This window comes from Zootermopsis nevadensis, unplaced genomic scaffold (assembly GCF_977971745.1).
Source record: "Zootermopsis nevadensis isolate Lab colony 2312 unplaced genomic scaffold, Znev_1.0 Znev_ptg000028l, whole genome shotgun sequence".
NCBI classification, from domain to species: domain Eukaryota; kingdom Metazoa; phylum Arthropoda; class Insecta; order Blattodea; family Termopsidae; genus Zootermopsis; species Zootermopsis nevadensis.
In genome coordinates, this window is record NW_028259160.1 from 1,297,100 (window position 1) to 1,316,462 (window position 19,363).

Sequence of the window (19,363 nt, forward strand, 5' to 3'; positions counted from 1 at the left end):
TTAATTTCGTGCTAGAAACAAGACACGAAACTTGCTTAGGATTCTGACCTGCTGTCGCACGTCGTCTATGTACCAGCTGGTTTCGGGGTCAGAATTTTTCTGGGTACTTGTGGGATATCGGGACATCGCTTTAAAAGTAAGTTAGGTTAATGTGTGTGGATAAATGACATATACTTGAAAGTTATTATATTTTATTTCAATAAATGACAAATTATTATATTTTATTTGGATATGCATGAGATGTTAATTGTTGTTACAACCTGTCGCCGGAGGCCAAAATTCGCTTATAGATTTTAGAATCGTTTTAAAAATATCGCCGTTATCATTTGTACGCCGCCACATGAACCAGGTATACTGATACGCATGCGCAGTTTTAAGTCTAATCTAAGTCGATATTCGACACTCCCGTTTTGTGTCCGATAACCAACAAGTACATTTTTTCTGTTATGCAAATGTTTATACATCACAGACCTCTGATTCATGTGCCATAACTGTTTACTTGCAAGTAATTTAAAAAGCGGGGTGAAATACACTTGATGTATATGCAGCCAAGAATGAATGTTTTCATGCAGTCTGTTACAGTATTCTGATTTTAACAAAAATTTGAATATGGTAACATTTTATAAAAATTTCCCAATAGCATATTTAGTAAAATACATTCAGCAGTTCTCAAGTTTTATTTGTAGGCAGAGATATTGTAAATTTAATAGACCCATTTTTGAAGCTTTCATTTAAAATGCACCAAAAGAACAAACTTTTAACACTCAAAACTATTTACTCACAAATGTAAACTCATTTCTAGCACTGAATCTATGGGGAAAAGATTATTGAATTTAAATATTTTCACATTAGCAGAATAGTCAAGGATTGCCTTTACCTCTGCTATATGAAAATATAGAAATTGTATGTTATATATGAAATTACATAATTCTACTTATGCATTTTGAAAATATTACTTGGGTTCTTGTTTTATTAATGTTTCACACATAATGACAAGTTTTGGAGCAAGTGCACTTACTGCGTGACTGAACAAAATTGTTTCTTTCTTTGTCAGGAATGTAATTGTTGTTAACAATGTAACTATATTTCTTAAGAAGAGTTAAAAATCAGTTGTATTCTAACTCTGGTACACAGTAATGTATAATAATATATTTGGAGAACATGCTGCCTCCCTGCCAACTTAAACTCTAAAGATGAAGACAGAATGTTTTGTCAAAATACTGGTATAATACAAGAATACATGCTGCAACAACGCAGAAGACAACCTAATCTCACATCAATGTGAAAAACTAAAATCACTGACCTTATAGAATTTTTTGTGTTCCAATTTTAATGACAAAAAAATATGCTATACGAAGTTATATAATTATATGACTTTTAACTCTGAGCATAGTCATCCTCAAGAATCTGATACTTTATATGGTAAAAAAAAAAAGCCAACCCTTTTATAGAATCTGAACGTTCATGACTTGTTAATGAGAGACCTTAATGCGTGTCATTCCCATTTCAGTACAATGAAATGCCACTTTTATGAACAATATTTTCAGGCCAGTGAGATTTGCTTTTAATGACAGTTCATTGTATCATTCCATATAGCATTCCAAAACCCCTCTCAGTATACAATAAAATAAAAACAAATTGCTAACATACTCATATTACACTCTCAGTATACAATAAAATAAAAACAAAATGCTAACATACTCATATTACACTCTCAGTATACAATAAAATAAAAACAAAATGCTAACATACTCATATTACATTGTACTATTCCGATTGAAGTTTCAGGCTGCTGCAAATTCATGTATTTATTTCTTTGCAGTTTATTTAACAATGCTGTCAGTAGCTTAGACTATATAGTATTGACCAATGCTGTTTTGCAGAACATATATGATGGCATGAACATCTTCCAAGATACTTATCTTTTAAAAAGAAACCTTTAGTTGTCTTGTCCTCTGCACTAAACATACCTCTCTGCCTCATCTCTCAATTATGGCACATATTTATGGAGTGTTCAGTTTCTGATAATAAAGCACCAAGTGAAAATTACAATTTCATGTCATCACACTTTTTTAAAATACACTGAAGTAAAACAGCAACAGTAGTCAATGCATTTATAATGCTGAGAGTTCTAGAAAAAAACAATAATTTGCTAGACACCTAACAAAATTCATTTGCCATATCTCACAGTATGCGTCATACATACTTTCTGCTACTGTGTTGACTTCCTTCAACGATGGTGATAAGCAACACTTTCCACATTTTTGTTTACATCCACAGGATATGCCGCAACATGGTGGATTTACCCAGCACAACTTTGAGCTATGTGAAAGGAAATGACAATACAAAATCATCCACTGATTACAGTCTTGACACACCAGAACTTGACATTGGTCTCTGCTAACTTGCCTCTTGTGTTAGAAAGCTATTTCTGGAGTCCCAAAACTGCCAATACTGAAAATATTCATGTAGTTAATAAGTAACATTTGACACCATATTCTACACAGAATAAAACTGAACTAAGAAGCATGAAGTGCCCATAAACTGCATAATGAGGAGCTGCATGACTTGTAATTCTCCAAATATTATTAGGATGTATTACATGCACCATAATTTTTAGAAAGATTTTTTTTTTTTTTTTTGGGGGGGGGGGGGATGTTATACATGAGTAAATATGGTATAAACTTTACATGAGGGACTTTGCTCCATGAATCTAGTTACAGAAAATAGAAATACTGAATAATCTATGCAATCACTCACTCATATATATATATATACACACACACACACCAATGTTTATTAAGTCTCATAAATCGTCTAGCCAGTTGAACAAAACCACACACTGCATGTTATTACATGTAAATCTTTGAGTCTGGATGGACATAAACATATGGGAATTATATCTTCATTAGGTTCTGTCCAGTCATTTAATTTAAAGAATTGAAGGCTAGAATTATAATTATATGACTTAAAAACAGAAAATAGATGCCAAAAAATGTTTGAAGAAACAACAGATAAAGGGCGATGTTAGAGCAAAAATATAATCTTAACAACACAATTATGTTCTATTATACAAGTCACCTGCATTACTACCAGTAATTCTGTAGCAACTGGTAGACTACTGACCTACCCAAGAGTGAATGTTCTGCAGCTAATCATCATGGAATCAGCAATGATGTACCTTCTGAAAAGAGCAACTTCTTGAGAATCCTATTTTAAAAAATTGGTATTAATATAGAACATTATGTGAATCAACAGCAAGATCTTGAGACAACATTTAAAGCAATGATATTATAAAAAAATAAATATAAAATGTATGTTACACATTACAATAAAACAGACTAACTTATCATATATGGTATCTTTGGAGCCTTGTATGAACAGCTGAAATACCAAAATATCAATTGTTTGATTTAAACCCATCTTATTAAGCAGCAAAGATGATAATAATACAAGCAGACATCAATTATGGGACAAGTCTGCTTGGTTTATTAAGAGTCTAAAAGTATTTATATACAGTGAAATATCATTTTAATGAATGTCAAAGTAACAGCACATTCAGTAAAATGAAATTCTTTTCTGGACCCCACAAATTTATCATATATCTTTATGTAAAAATGTTTCACTTTAACGGATACCATTGTAACGAAATTTGTAAAAATAAAATCTTTAAACACGACAACAAACACTTTACAAAATCTGCTGCAACATATGTGAGACAGAGACAAAGGGGGAAAGAAAAAGGAATTACAAAGGATCATAAAGGGATGCTCATTTCAGAGAACTACAAGAATGTACATAATGGTCACAGCCTCAGTGTTTTGTCGGATAAACCCCATTAATAAAACCCTACGATAAAAACCCATCCCCCATCTTAACTGCAACCAGAGAGCACCATCCACACAATGCATTCCACCCTGTCATTTAAAGATTATTTACATTGGTTATTGGTTGATTGCATGTCTTCAGCCACACGACCAAAATTGGAAATTGAAACCATGTTTTGATGTGATCAATTGGCAAGCATTGTGATTTGACTGACCTAGAAAAGGTGTGTTTACACTTGTCAATCTGAATTGAACAGCAATCAGAAAGTGTTTCTATTCAAGTGAAGTAGAAAGACGCTCCTTTTGCACAATTTAATCACAGCCACACAACTGAATCGACTGTGTAAACATCCGCATTCTCAACTCTTTACGTTATCATACAGTTTATTTGTGTGTTTAGTTGTTAATTATAGAAATGGGTAAAGATCATCTGCATTAAAAAGAATATCACAGCAAATGAACTTCACAGTGACAGGAAATGATTTTAAAAAATAGAAACTGACTATACATAACAGCATTTGCCAGGTCATTCACAATTTCTGTTGAATAGAATCAAAATGACAAGTGACAATGCAAACATTTTTAGCTATGGATTCAGATTCATAATTTTGTCATCCACACTACTTCATTAAACTGACATTTCACTGTATGTCCTACAGATTTATCCCTTAAACAGAATAATGTTCAGATACTGATTACGTAAAGGAATAATAAATGATAATATACATCCTGTCTCTGGTTATTCTGCTTGCATGTAATTCTTGTTCCTGCATTTACATTAATATTTTCTTTCTTCATTCATGTCACACCAAAGACATGTCCTGTTAATAAATATGGATTATAAGCCAAGAGTTCAATCTATGGTGAGAGAGTCTCAGATTCACATTTGTATATTCACAGATCTTAAAATCATTCAAATGCTACTTTCTTAATTTAGTTTGCCATGGCTTCAAAATTAATTACCAACATTTCTGGTGTGTTTTGTATTACACACATTATGAAATGTGCTAGTAGAGTATAGACACTCATCACACCATTCAAACAAGACATGTTAAAATGCTCCCAGCAGATTTAAAAAGTTCAAAGACATAAGAAACCAACAAACTTGTTCCATAACAAAAACACATTTAAAGAAATACAGAAATTTCTGCTCAAAGCGGCCTCATTAGGAACAGAAAATACCATGTGACAACCTAAAACTTCTATTGTGGTGTTCCTGAAGGTTCTGTTGGATCATGTTTAAGTTCGATGTCTGGATTCTGTGCCTGAACTTCTTTTTTGGCCTTAATTCCCTCCTCTTGAACAGCAACATCATGGATCACTTGGAGGTCACTGTAAAGTGGACATCTGCAATGGGAATAAAGTACATTAAGTGTTAGGTTTAACACTTCACAAGGCATCATCATTTACACACTCACTTATTTCTGTCAATATCTCCATTAAATGGCTGTAAAATATACTGAACTTTCAGACAGAACAGGCACATAAAGCTGTCCCTGTGTGTAAGAATGCTGTGAAGATGTATGGGGCAATGGAAGAACATCTACAAATGTTCTTAACCTAGGCACGATGTGTTGGTTAAGTCGTGAACTTGACATTCCAGATGTTGTGCCTACAAACAATTTAAGTATTTTTCACAAGAAAAGTACAGGCTATCCATGTATCTATCAAAAATGTTGAAAGGATACAGGGTCTTTATCCACAGTCCATGTAAGTCAACACGAGCTGCAGCACGCGAGTCGCAAATGCTGCATATGACAGCGCATCAGGTGTTTCGAAAATGTTTCTGTCTGTATGCTTACAAGTTGCAAGTCATGCAAGCAATTATGTCAGATAGTGTAGCCCATATAGAATTTGTAGTGACCAAGCTTGAGAAACTGGTCGAAGACGAGTTCCTGAGAAAAATCATGTTTTCTGACAAGGGTACATTCCATGTTTCACGGAAGGTAGATAAACAGAACATATGCATCTGGGGATTGGAACACCCTCATGCTATAGTAGATCACATTAGAGACAGCTCTCAAAGATAATGTGTGGTGTGACCTGTTGCACGATTGTTTGATCAGACCATTTTTCTTTGCCAAAGTGACTGTGACATCCAGCAGTTACCTGGACATGCAGGGAAACTTTGTCTACCAACAGTTAAAAGAACTGCAGCTTGCCATGTTCTTCCAGCAAGACAGCACACCACCACACTCAAGCTTGATTGTGCATGTATCTCTTAATCAGCATTTTACAAACTGACGGACTGACCACGTTTGTCCCATCTCTCGGGTCGGCCAGATCACTGGATATCACACACTGATTTTTTCCTATGGGGATATGAAAAAGACTGTGTACCAAACTCTGGTAGCCATTATCAACAATTTGAAGGACAGAATTGCAGCTGCTATTGCAACAATTGATGCTGACATGCTGTAGCATACATGGATGGAACTTAAATAACGTTTGGACATTCTACATGTGACAAATGATGCCCGTGTTGAATGTGTGTAATGTTCAGCAGATGACACTCAGATAGTGTGTCTATGTATTTTCATAAAGGTTTTATTAATGAGCAAATTTGTTAAGATAATTTATATACACCTGCATCAGTGAAAGTAGAAAATCAGGAGGTAAAAAATAATAATTTATTCTTTGTCAAAAATTTTGCAGGTAATAAAATTTGTTGCAAAAGGCTTATATGAAACAAACACGAAATAGCATGGGCCTATGTCTAAAAAAGTAAAATGCCGAGGGGCAAAAGGATTCCGTGTCTGGTTTAAATTCATTATGGTGTGCCTTCAAGACACAGTAATATGAATACTGTAAATTTTAGTTCAACATCAGATTGGGAAAGTATTGCTTGTAAACAAAAACAAGGTAATTCATAATAAAAGTAACATAATAATTTTGAAACTTATGAGTTTTTCCATCATCCATGCATCCCACCAGCCATCGGGTGACATAAATACAAACCAGTGGAATTACCCACTGGCATATGAATAAGGGAAGGACATTGAAAACAGAATCTAGTAACATTTTAATGATATAATGAACAATGTTACCCATTGAACTACATCACCTACCTTCTTAGAACAAATAGAGATTAAGAAGACTAATTAACTCTTGTTATTCTTGTTCATTATGAGAAATGTTTATAACTGACAGTACTTCTCCTGTGCATCATGCAGCAGGTTTTTCAAACTGAGTAATAGAAAATGGTGGATGGTAGGTTCCCATTTAAATCTTCATTAACAGTGAATATTTTACAAGTAAACATCCAGGTTAAAAGATTGCAGCACATTACTTACTTGTGGAATTCAGTACCGCCATCTCCATTAAAGTGTGAATAGTCAGTTACAGGCAAGCGACAGATGTAGCACATAAAAGCACCACAAGTGCAAGTCATTTTGTTGCAGCCAACTTCCTTGATGAACTTCTTCTTACATTTCCAGCATGTCCTGCAACAAAACAGATGCAAGAACTGGGGCCCAAAATAGTCATTTTCACAATCTAAATAGTTACTACTTATGAATTAGTTTTGGCTAAACTTTTGGACATTATCCATCGTCTGCTCTTTCTCATAACATGACTTTTCAGGGACTGTATCTGTCTGCATCATCACGTAAAATAAGAGTGACAAGGGGTCCCTTAGAAACAGCAGTCTCCATCAATGGACACCTACTGAAGTTCAAGCCAGGTGTGGGAGATGTAAACACTTAAAACCTGAATAAAAATTCCAAAAGATACATAGAAGCACGAAACAAAACTGCCCTGTTGGTCCTAATTAAAATCCACCAAACCAAACCAAAGAAACCCTAAGCTGGCAAAGTTCCAGCTGCAATTATGGCTGAATATCCCCGTTGCCTGTAACATCCTCTCTTTGTCAAATGTGGACTGATGACTGGTGATGGAATATTCTGTAATTGCCCTAAAACTGGGGCATCAAGTTCGGCCTAACTGCCCTATGATTTGTTGATGACGGGGAACCACAGAGGTGGAATTTCCAGGCTAGGATAACTTATTGTTCAGTTTCACATGCCATATGGGTTGCTTCTTTGTACAAGTAGGCCCCGATTTATGCCGGGGTTACGTTCCACCTCCTCAGGGTTGTTAGCCGAAGCGGCGTAAATAGAGGAAGAATAATAATGTGTTGTACTGGCAGATGAGGAGAAAGCAACTGACGCTGACACTAGCGCCACCTACGTACCCACATCCTATGCTGCGTTTTCAAATTTTCTTCTTATATTTGTTTTATTTTTTCATTATTATTTTAAAAGGGCGTTAATGTGAAACAGCGTAAAATAAAGCGTCGTAAAGCGGGGCCAACCTGTATTTTATCCAAATGTAATTGGACTCTGGTTTTAGAATCTTGGCTTCTTTCCAATTAATCTGATGTCCTTCTCTTCATAGGCACGTTGCACTAGCTTGGGTTTTTCTACCAGCCTCTCCTTGAGATTATGTTAGTGTTCTCTAAAGCATACTCTCAGTGGTCTGCCTGTTTCTCCAATTTCTGCTGCACTCACATCGTACACTATAAACACAGCATCTGGTATCTAGTAGATCTCTTTCAGGTCTGGTTTTTACAAGCGTGTATCTCAGAGTGTCGCTGGTCTTGAATAAGGTCCTTATTTCATATTTACTGTCAATACATCTGAACTTTTTGGACACTCCCTTTTCGTATGGAATGACCATGCTGAGCGGAGTTGTATCTGTATCTGGCTGATTTTTTACCACAAGTTTGTTAATGATGGAATCAACAAAAAGATACCTGTTGAGTGCCAAATGTTATCAACCTCATTGATAAATGCTTTGCATTCTTGGCAAATTCACCAAACTGTAGATAACTCCCTCATTACATGGGGTAGGTGGTTGGATTCAAAGTGGAGATAGTGTCCAGTATGTGAGGGTTTCCTGTAGACCTGAGTTATTGTAGCCCCCTTTTTGGTGACTAATACATCTGGAAAAGGCAGGCTTTATGGAATGGAAAATCACAGACAATAAATTAAACAATCCTCTGTATGTGTATGAGCAATCCGAATGGTTTCATTTTGAAGTAACCATTTTTCATGTTTGCCAAAATAATGTAGTTCATTATTGGTTTGCTCAAGTTACTTACCTCACCAAAGCATCTGTCATCCTGTTCTCAATAAAAGTCCGCATCTTCACTTCCTTTGACTCGACTTCATCACAGTGCAGAGGAATGTGACTGGGCCTCTTGCACTCCCTGCAACAAGCAGACATTCAGACTTCGGACAAATGCAGGTATCTATAAAAGATGGTATAAAAAATTACTGCAATTTCTCAGATTTAAACTTTCTTTTACTTTCCCATCATAATCTTTTAACACAATGATACTGTGAATCCTATGCTATCTTTGTTTATAAGCACCATATACTTTGTTATTTTCAAACTGTTCTATTGTTTTCATACAGTAACAAAATTTTTATAAAATGAAGATTGCAGTCTTCTGGGTTATTGTGCCATGTAGTCTGGTAATCACCCTGACGACGGAGGCAGTATGACCTCTGAAACGTTGGTGGAAATCTACCAGACTACACGGCGCAATAACCCAGAAGACAGCAATCTTCAGACTCACCACTGTGAAAACCTCAAATCCTACACTACAATTATCATCATCTAGTCTAGTCTCAGTAGCATCACCAACATGATCATCAGGACCACTATTAATAGGTCTGTTTTTGTAGCCTAATGGCACAAATTTCATCTTCTGAATTGTCTCAAACCACATGAGATTGACCAGGATCTGGTACCATTTTTTTCTGTTCAGATTATCTTCTCAATGCTACCACTGTTTTCAAGTTTATTACCATCTGCCTCATTTAACTTGTTATAAAATTCACCCATATCATCACTGTCTTCACATCTTTCCATTTAATTTTCTTCTCTAATTATATCCTCATTTTTCATTATTTTAGTCGTTATAATGTTACAGTTAAAATACAAGAAAAATGTCAGACTGCTAGCTAATAATATAAACTAATAACTAATACTGACATGCAGCTGTTTCGTTTCAAGATGATTTCCATTTAGACACTGAAATTATCTCAGTTGACAAGTGTAAGTTCAACATTATCAAGGTTCATACAGTTCATATGGCCACTAACACATGCCAGAAGTCTTTGTACAGGGAAAAGAATATCATAATGATATTGAATGTCGAGCTGAACGTGTTGTTAGACCTGGTGGAATGAAATGCGTTGTCACGTCCACCTTCATGTTGGACTGTAAAGGGCCAATGCTTTCTTCAACTTCATAATTTATAATGCTGAATGACAGGATGATTTTGAATGTTAAATTGGAAACAATGAAGAAGGAAATGGTCATGACCTATTTTAACCTCTGCGCGCGGACGAACGTGAAAATTCGTGAGGCATAAATACCCCCTAGTGGATATCGGTGCAGTGTACGTCGGCTACAAGCTTAATTTTTGTAGCCCATAACTTTTTAACGAATAACGCCAGCGGAATGCGGTTTGCACTGCTTTGTTCTGAAAAGATAACTGTATGTGGACATATGGCAACACCGCCACATTCCATTGAGTTCTACCTGGGAATCTAAAAATAATATCCTGACCTTCTCATTCTCATCATGGATGTCTCTTCGTCTAGTCGCGTACTTACAGAAGCAGAAAGACGTGCACTTCTAGAAGAAGTTTTGGATGAAAGTGACTGTGAGTATAGTTCGGACACCGACAGTGCAATAATAGACATTAATTATACACAGTTGGTGACAACTGGAGATAGTGATAATGAGAGTGACAATGGTGGTGGCGGTGAAATACACGAAGCTCAACTTCTGATCCACATCCTTACACTGCTCACACACAGGGCGTTCATCTTATAAGGTAAGATAATAAAACCATCTTTTAAGAGGATTTCAGTGAAATTTTTTTAATTATATCTCATATAGTTCCAAAGTTATGATAAATATAGTATTTTAGAGCAAAATTTAAAGGGACACTAAGAACGTATTACCCCAGGCTCGGACTTTAAATCTCCGCGGCAAAGGGTTAAGGCACCACCTCTAGACCTACCTGAAGCAGTGATAAGCAATACTTCTTGTAAAAGAGCCAATTTACAAATCTATAAACTTTAAACGGGCTGCAAGCCAAGTGATAACAATGATAGACATTTTCTTTCAACAAAATTTTCTAGGACTTCCAGTTTTATTCTGCTCACTGGAAGAACGTGAATAAGAAGTCTGCCAATGTTTCTTTGCTACTAAGTTCTCAATATCTATGGACATATATGAGAAGCAGCAACTATGAGGCAGCTTCTTTGCAATCTCTCATCATAAATTGATTTATAAATTTACTCTTGACCATTTACACATTTTTTAAAAGAACTGTTCAATAATGCATGTGCTTCCAGAAAGGTTTGTCATTTGTCTTGAACTAAGCACTGGGAACTTATCAGCAGGTAAAGAGAGTTTATGAAACCAAGGAGTGAATATGACAAAATGTCTTCTTCACACCTTTTGAAATTCAGCTGAAACAGTTTCAAAATCAACTTCATGTGACAATGAAAATATGATGATTTTGACCTCACACATATGTATTTTGAAAATTGGAGTTGAATTCTAGCTGAAAAATAATTTCTGCATATTTCTTACCAACAGGGCTCAAATGTTCACAGAACTGGAAAGTGTGTCATATTGTTTGATCACAACTGCTATTCTCTGAGTTGTAGCTTCCTCTCAAACGATGTTATTTTGTAAAACAATTTCACTGACAAGGTGATATGATCCTTGCAGGATGATGTTCATTTAATTCATCTTGAGTAATGTCTATGCAAAATACAAAGTAATTGCTGTGATTACAAAACAGAGGGAAATGTCTCCCCTTCATTTACAGAAATAATTAAATTTCTGACTCTAAGTCATACATGTGTTAAAGCATCTGATCACAATTCAACCAATGAAATCTTGTATAACAATTCAAAAGTGTATGGTCACCCAAAGCTCAGTAACCAGAGTAAATTCGAGCCAACAGCAAAAGAACATTTCAAGCAGCCTATAGATATCAAGTTCACATATAGCAAATGACAAAGAATTGTTGACACTGCTGATTGATCTGATCTTATTGCAAGAACAGAATATTAAATATCATGGAACACGTGCCAACAAAATATCTGCATCAATATATATGACAGTAATTTTGAGTTTTAAATGTAAACAATTTATTTTGAAGAGTATTTTAACCTCAATATTTTTAGTTTCTCTGAGAGTGAAATTCACCTGTGCAATGCACCAGGCAGTCTGGTGGGTCACATGCAGACCAGAGATCACTCATAATCTACCCACAGGAACTGAGATAAATCGCAATAACCTTCATTCCAGATACCTAGCGTTTTGGTCAAGATTTGAAGCCAGGACATCCTGAATGAGGCCCACGTACTAATCACTCAGCGATTACGGTTGGCCCTGGCAGATGTATTCAAAGGATAAGATCCTGTGCTTCATGGCATGGTGAAAGTTCTGAACAGATGATATGAGCTGTAACAGACCTGCAGGAGTCCCGCATACATTTTGGGTTATAGCACAGGAACACTTTGCTGTCAGAGGGTGGAATGGTTGCAAAGTCACAGAATGGACAGCTCTCCAGGTCTTCAATTCCAGCAGCCTGCACCTCTTCCAGCTGTTTTATATGCACCACTCGTGAAAATACAGTCGGCGTCAACACAGTCTGTGTAGCAAAAGACATTTGCAATTGATATGTAAGAAATATATTTTTGTATATAAAACAGACTTATTAATCTTATTAATTTATTTTTGGATATAAAACAGACTTATTCATTTATTAACTTCCATGGCATAACTTAAAGTCAGAATGTGGACTATTAATTTAATATTTGAAGTCATTAAAACAAACCAATTAATACTTTGAAAACACTACTGTTTGAGGTTATGTAAGAACAGACAGCTAGTTACATAAAAATTAATAAACTGAGACTTCTAGAAATACTGGCCACATTCATATTTTATGTGAAGAAACAACTTAACAGATAACAAAAGTATTTACATATAACACAAACAGAAAATACTTTGTCCCACCAACCACTGTGTCTTTGGTACAACCTATGGACCAGGGTGTGACCAAAACCTTGAGAAGACTGTATAGTTAGGACTTGATGATGGAGGAAAATAATCCCCTTTTATTCTGGAAGTCACCACCAATTAAAGATGCTATTAATAGCACTTCTACAACTTGGCAGGGAGACAAGAGTGAAACAATTAAAAAGATCATTCCAAAAAATACTGCCTGATAACTTAATTGCTGAATATAATTTTGACAAATTTGGTTTACCTATTAATATGTCAGTACCACTTTGACAAATGTAAGTGTTGGGTTAAAGAAAGCTTTATAAAATTCGAAATGTATAATTTTTTAATTTAATGTCCTCTTCGTTAACCTTATTATTTCCTAGACTATAAAAACATGCGGCCTAGTTCACTTGCATTTTTTTTACCCTGGTCATTTTCTATGGTCTGGTTTGAGTGTTAGTGGAACAATTACGTGTGCTGGGTACAGCATATAATGCTAAACAAGAAAAAATTAATATTCCTAAAAACAAAGAATGTGTTAGGAACACAGATCTGCTCAAACCAAAAGGCTGTTCACTGTCATGAAACAGCAAGTAAAATATCAGGTTCAATTCTAAAGGGTTTTGACGACGATAGTTTACACTAAAAATTATTTGTTGTCAGTACTTTTTCCATTGTCTGTTTTCTATTTTATCATTTAATATCATAATCTACTGACAGAACCCATACTTGGGTGTATTGAAATAATTGCTCGAATTAAATTGTCCAGTGACAGAGACTAGCTCTTTCTAAGGGACCCAACAGAGTAGGTACCTCTCACCTGAAAACGGAGACAGAACCAGCCTCCAAAACATTGTGAATTTTAAAAACAGATGATGGAAAAAGTCCTGACAACAAATAATTTTAAAATATCAGCTACTGACTAATCACATAAAAATCCTTGCTGCTGCATGAAAGGACACTGCACAGTGAAAAACCTACAGTATGATGCAGAACAAGAGTAGATGGTGTTGTAGAGCCTTACATTTAAGGGATAATAATGATTGATCAATGGCCCACATCTGAATAATACATACATATTCCAGACATTTGTTATTTGTGTTTTGCAGCGCCACGCAATTAACGTTGATGAAATGTGGTTCCAGCAAGATGGAAGATGCATCTTCGATTGATATATTGCATACAGTCTTTCCAAGATTTTTCATCTCATTTTATGGTGACAAGTATTGCCCAACAATGTCAACATCATGACTTTCCTTATCAGTAATTTTGTTATCACCATTTGCTGCCTCTACCATCAGTGCAATGATCTCTGCCCTGATAACGTGGGTGGCAAGCGCCTCTGAATTGTTGAACTTATACCAGATTACAGAGTGAAACAACTCAAAAAACAGCCATCTACAGGCTTTATGCTGTTCACCTTGCCCATTTTCTATGCAGTCAAATGCAGATATATTATTAATATACCAAGTGGGGAAAATGGTTAAAATATGATGGGACTACATCACATATGATGGCATTACCCGTAAGACCTTCAGGCTGAACTCTGCATTGCAGTTTGTAAGACATGAGCAGCCACTCTGTGCACTGCCAATGGCAACTTCTGCTGACCTAAAAATATTTTAACATAACAACATGTAAAATATTCAATGAGAAGCCTCACTATTATTAGAGTGATCAGATAAAGGAGGATAATATGGGTATACATGCAGCATACAGGGGAAGATGAGAAATACAACTAAATTTCAAGAGAAAAATCTGCAAGGAGAACACCACTTCAGAGAACTAGGCAGGTGAATAACGTGAAAATAGATCTTAAAGAAACAGGGTGTAAGGATGAAGATTGAATTAATTTGGCCACAGACAGAGTCTAGTGGCAGACTGTTGTGAATATGTATAAAATATTCTGCTTCCATAAATGATACGAAAGTTCTTGGTCAGCTACGTGACTCTTAGATCCTCCAGAAGGTATCTGCTCCATGGAGTTAATCAGCAGTATGGGCAACTGTGAAGCAGATGTTATATTTCAAAAACACACTTTTAAGACTGTCACCAATGTATGAGATTATTACACTTACTGTTTACTCTCTTGTTCACAGCACAAAACTGCTTGATTTTTACATCAGTCACACAATAATTATGAACAAGAACTACTGAGACAAACACTATTTGTTACTGTATTATAAATTACATACAGAAAGTTAACACAAGTCCAACTTCATCTGAAATGTGGATTTTGGTCTTCTGGGTAATGACACTATAAAGTGTTCTAGGTGGCTACGAATGTTTTGAAAGGCCAGCTGCCTTCAGTTTCAGGGTAGAAGATGGAGGTAACATGTTCCTCCATCATGTTTCTGACCAGCTACAACACTACAAGGTGCCATAATCCAGACCAAAATTAACATTTTCAACCATGTTAAAACCTCAAATTTCATGCTTCTGGCCTATGGAAATAAAGTCACTTACCTCTAACCAAAGTTTAAGTAAGTTTCTTCTTGCCTCAGACTTTCAGTAAACAAAATGACAGCTGATACAGTTTTTCTGAAATACATTTCTCAACAACACTACACATCTGGTGGATAATTTCTTCCAGATCATACACGATTTCACAATGGGATTCTATACTAGATATCTGCATACCTTCTAATGCATTCCTTACAAAATAGATGTCCATCCGTGCATGTAGCCATATCCTCAGCCATTACATCGGGATCAAAGCAACACATACACTCAAGCAGCTCCCCTTTTCGTTTTGCCTAAAACAGAAGCCAAGATAAGCCTATAATTTCAATGACTTAGGAACAAAAGAGATTACAAAAATAAAAATAAATAAAAACCACACAAAGAAGGGAAAAAAGAAAAGAAAATGTGAGAAGCAAACAAAACAGAACATATACACACAGCACTAACAATTATGTTAAGTTCACCAGGTTCTGACCCTTGTAAATGGTGTCAGTGACGCAAAAAATCTGAAGTCAACATCTTCATATTGCGGGGTGTCTGATGCTCAGCTATGAATGTTTTATGCCTTCACAGCACAGAGACTGGTATTAATTTGTACTTGTTTATTAATTTTGAAAAGCTGTTACAATTTAAAACAAAAGAAAAAAGATGCCTATGCATATCTGCTGCTTAAGAATAAGGACTTTGTAATGCTGTCAGTTGTATCTTGAATCTTCATCACCTTTTATCAGTTCATACCTTATAATTAACGCTATAATTACCTTATTCACTGAAAAATAACTCATCAATATCTCCATTACTATTTACCAGATCTGATATTTAATCCAATCATAAATGTTGACTGAACAAGAATCTTCATCACTTCCACATAACTAGAAATAAAAATTTAATAAGGTGCTGTAATATTCATGTTTGTTACAAAGAAGAAACTCTACTGAAGTCAACTTCCTGTCACCTGAAAAACATGGTCAACAAGGGTCACATTATCATGGACATATCATGAAAGTACTTTACCAATTTAAAAGCTTCTTTCTTCCTTTGTTCTTTCATAATAATAAAATCCTTGATCCTCTCTTCATTTTCAATAAAGGCAACCTAGAAAAACAAATGTCAGTGATAAACTAAACATGTATCACACAGAAACAGAACAGTAGCGTGTTACAGAAAAGCAAATATGGTGTAGATACTCGTACCTTACAATATTTACTGGATTTCATATATTTATCATTTATTTGCTGGAAGTAAGGTATTTCATACAGAAACATTGCCTTAAATATGTCTGCTATTTAACAACGTTCATTTAATTAAACCAGTGCTGTCATGTTTAGAAACCGTATATGGAAGTATCTACTGGTAAAAATCAGTTTGCTGGTTTAACTCATGCTTCATTTTCAAGGGGTCTGAGGTTAAAATTTCAGCCTGGAGGCTGGTTATGATCACCAAGGCTTTCCAGACTTCCTCACTCCTTTCAAATTTATCATGCCACTCACTACCACATACTCTATGCACTTTAAAAATGTTAATTACATAAACTTAGAATCAATAAACTGGTTTTACATGTTCTTCACACTCTCGTGAAGAACACCTAATGGACCTGTCCACAACCATCTGAATAACATACGCTTCCTACTAGGTAGTCATGCTGCATGAAGGGGGTCACTGTGCAACAATAACCGTCACTGTTAGAACCAGGGCTGTGGAGTCGGAGTCGGTAAAAATGTACCTCCGACCTTGACATAAAATCTTAAAAACACTTTTGCTACCATGTCAATATACACCATAGAGCACACACCTTTCCAATTTTGTTGTATTTCTACAAAGCAAATAATTTATGACAACTTGCTATTAGCATGAAATTTATTTTGAGGGTAAAATAGTTTTTACTTCTTTCTTTAGCTGCAGCCATGGATTCGAAGAAAATAGTACAGACATTCAATTTATGTTTTTGTACCAAGTCTTCGCAGTACTACAAAACAAAATTTGTCATTCACATTTTTACTGCCCAAGATTTGTATACAAAACATGGAATCAAACTGAAGACAGGTTGATGCTGAGTAAATTTTCCTCAATTGCTACATTTCTGCTGGGAAAACTTAAAGAAACAGAGCAGGTATAAAAATGGGGGGGGGGGGGGGGGGAAATCTTAAAAGTAGCAGATTTTAGTTAGAAATAATTTTCAGCTAAATGTGACAGTAAAATATCTCAAACATGAGATAGAGACGGAAGGTGTGCAATGTGTTGTCACATTAGCAGTGCACCACCATTAAGCTGTTCTTTTCTTTTATCTTCCTTGCAGAGAAAGGTGTTTATTGTGAAAGTGAAAATATGTTCAATACTCTTGGTTCAATGAACTAAGACATCAGTATGAATACATGGATAAGAAACTCTTGCCTGTTGGACCTCCCACATATATGTGTGCCAACCATTATACATTTGTTATCATTACTATGTCATGACCGCCACGGTGGTCTAGTGGTTAGAACGCTGGCCTTGTAATCCTGGGGTCTCGGGTTCAATTCCCGGCGGTGCCCGAATTTATAACTTGTGTTGGGCAAGGCCGTGGTCTAGGTAACACAGAGTTTTCCTCCGTGGCATCCCAACAATTACTCCATTCACACAGAGAAGAAGGCAATGGCAAACCACTTCTGGATCATCTGCCAAGAACGTATATGAACAGGTCCCAGTCCGAGAAAAGGATGGAAGGATCCTGTTCATATGGACCTGTCCTCAGACAGAACACTAATAAATAAACTATGTCATGTAGACACTATAACAAATTACTGTACTGTAGTAAACTTAGCAAAGCATTGTAAAAGTTATTATTATTATTTATTTGACAATTTAATATTAAAACAATATCTACATTGTATGCAAGTCTTCTTACAACAAAAATTTAATCTTATCAAAAGTCATAACTTAATCTAATTTCTCCTCATAATAAATTGATTACAATCATTGTCAGTTTATAAAAACATAAAAAATACCAGTTTGTCTTCATAAAGGCTAAATTTTTTATATGAAACACTTCTTGATCCTTTTAACATGTACTGAATTCATTCTACTCGGAGCTGGTATACCTCAGTCAGTATAGTGACTAGCTATGGACTGGACGACTGCAGTTCGATCCCCGACGGGGGCAGGGGATTTTTCCTCTAGCCTCTGCATCCAGACTGGCTCAGAGGCCCACCCAGCCTCCTATCCAATGGGTACCAGGGTCCTTTCCCAGGGATAAAGCATGGCCGGGGCGTGATGCTGACCACTGACCATCTAGTGTCGAGGCCAAGAAAGAGTTGGAGCTATACCTCCACTTCCCCCAAATGACCGGCATGGAGTGTAGCGGGATGGCTTTACTTTTTAAATTTTTAATTCATTCTACTACACAGCATCTACCAACACATATGCTTATTCAGATGGTTAAAAATTCCAGAATGTTCACAAATGTCAATATCAAAGCTTGCTAAGTGCAAAATATATCTGCAACATTTCTTAAGACTGGTATCTTTGATGACCACTTGTTCCAGGCAACATTCTTTTTATTTCTGTGCAAGTTCTACAAATTATAATATATTAATAAAAAATTTAAAGGTTGTGAAACTTGGTCTCTCATGTTATTAACCGATGCCCATGCTCTGTCAAAGGCCTCTGGTATTGTAATTTTTCCAGACCTGTCCACTGTCAGACGTCTTCTGCCAACTATGATTTTATACCATGTGTTATATGTTTGTCATTTACACTGACACCTCTTCTAGTAGTTATTATGTAGGAATAACATATAGCAGGAGTTTAGCTTCATAAGCATATAATAGTATTTTATTTTTATTTTCATACAAATTAATTTCTACCTGGTAGAAGAGAGACAAAAACTATAAATACAAAAGGGTCTGAGGAAGAACATTGGAAGGAAGTGACAGGAGACTTGAAAAACTTCATAATTTGCACACTTCACCATATATTATTAGATTGATAAAATTAAAGAGAAGATGGGTGAGGCATGTAGCATAAACGGGAAGATGAGAACTGCATAT

At 35.7% G+C, this 19,363-nt stretch overlaps 1 protein-coding gene and 1 long non-coding RNA gene across 6 annotated transcripts in view; one reads left to right on the forward strand and one right to left on the reverse strand.

The window, feature by feature from the left end:
• The first annotated feature begins 4 nt into the window (after positions 1-4).
• LOC110827571 (uncharacterized) lies at positions 5-13,222 on the forward strand. Its single transcript, XR_002542404.2, has 3 exons — positions 5-136; positions 7,410-7,509; positions 12,171-13,222. It is a non-coding gene; the product is annotated as an uncharacterized LOC110827571 (long non-coding RNA).
• LOC110827567 (uncharacterized) overlaps positions 175-19,363 on the reverse strand; it is a 39,638-nt gene continuing 20,449 nt past the window's right edge. For all 5 annotated transcript variants that reach the window (XM_022059329.2, XM_022059328.2, XM_022059324.2 and 2 more), the window contains 7 exons: positions 16,353-16,433; positions 15,516-15,631; positions 14,399-14,486; positions 12,338-12,516; positions 8,929-9,036; positions 7,121-7,270; positions 175-5,174 (listed from right to left, as the gene is read on the reverse strand). In XM_022059329.2, coding sequence (XP_021915021.2) covers positions 5,030-5,174; positions 7,121-7,270; positions 8,929-9,036; positions 12,338-12,516; positions 14,399-14,486; positions 15,516-15,631; positions 16,353-16,433 — 867 coding nt within the window. In that variant the 3' untranslated portion in view covers positions 175-5,029. The remainder of the gene's footprint in view (positions 5,175-7,120; positions 7,271-8,928; positions 9,037-12,337; positions 12,517-14,398; positions 14,487-15,515; positions 15,632-16,352; positions 16,434-19,363) is intronic.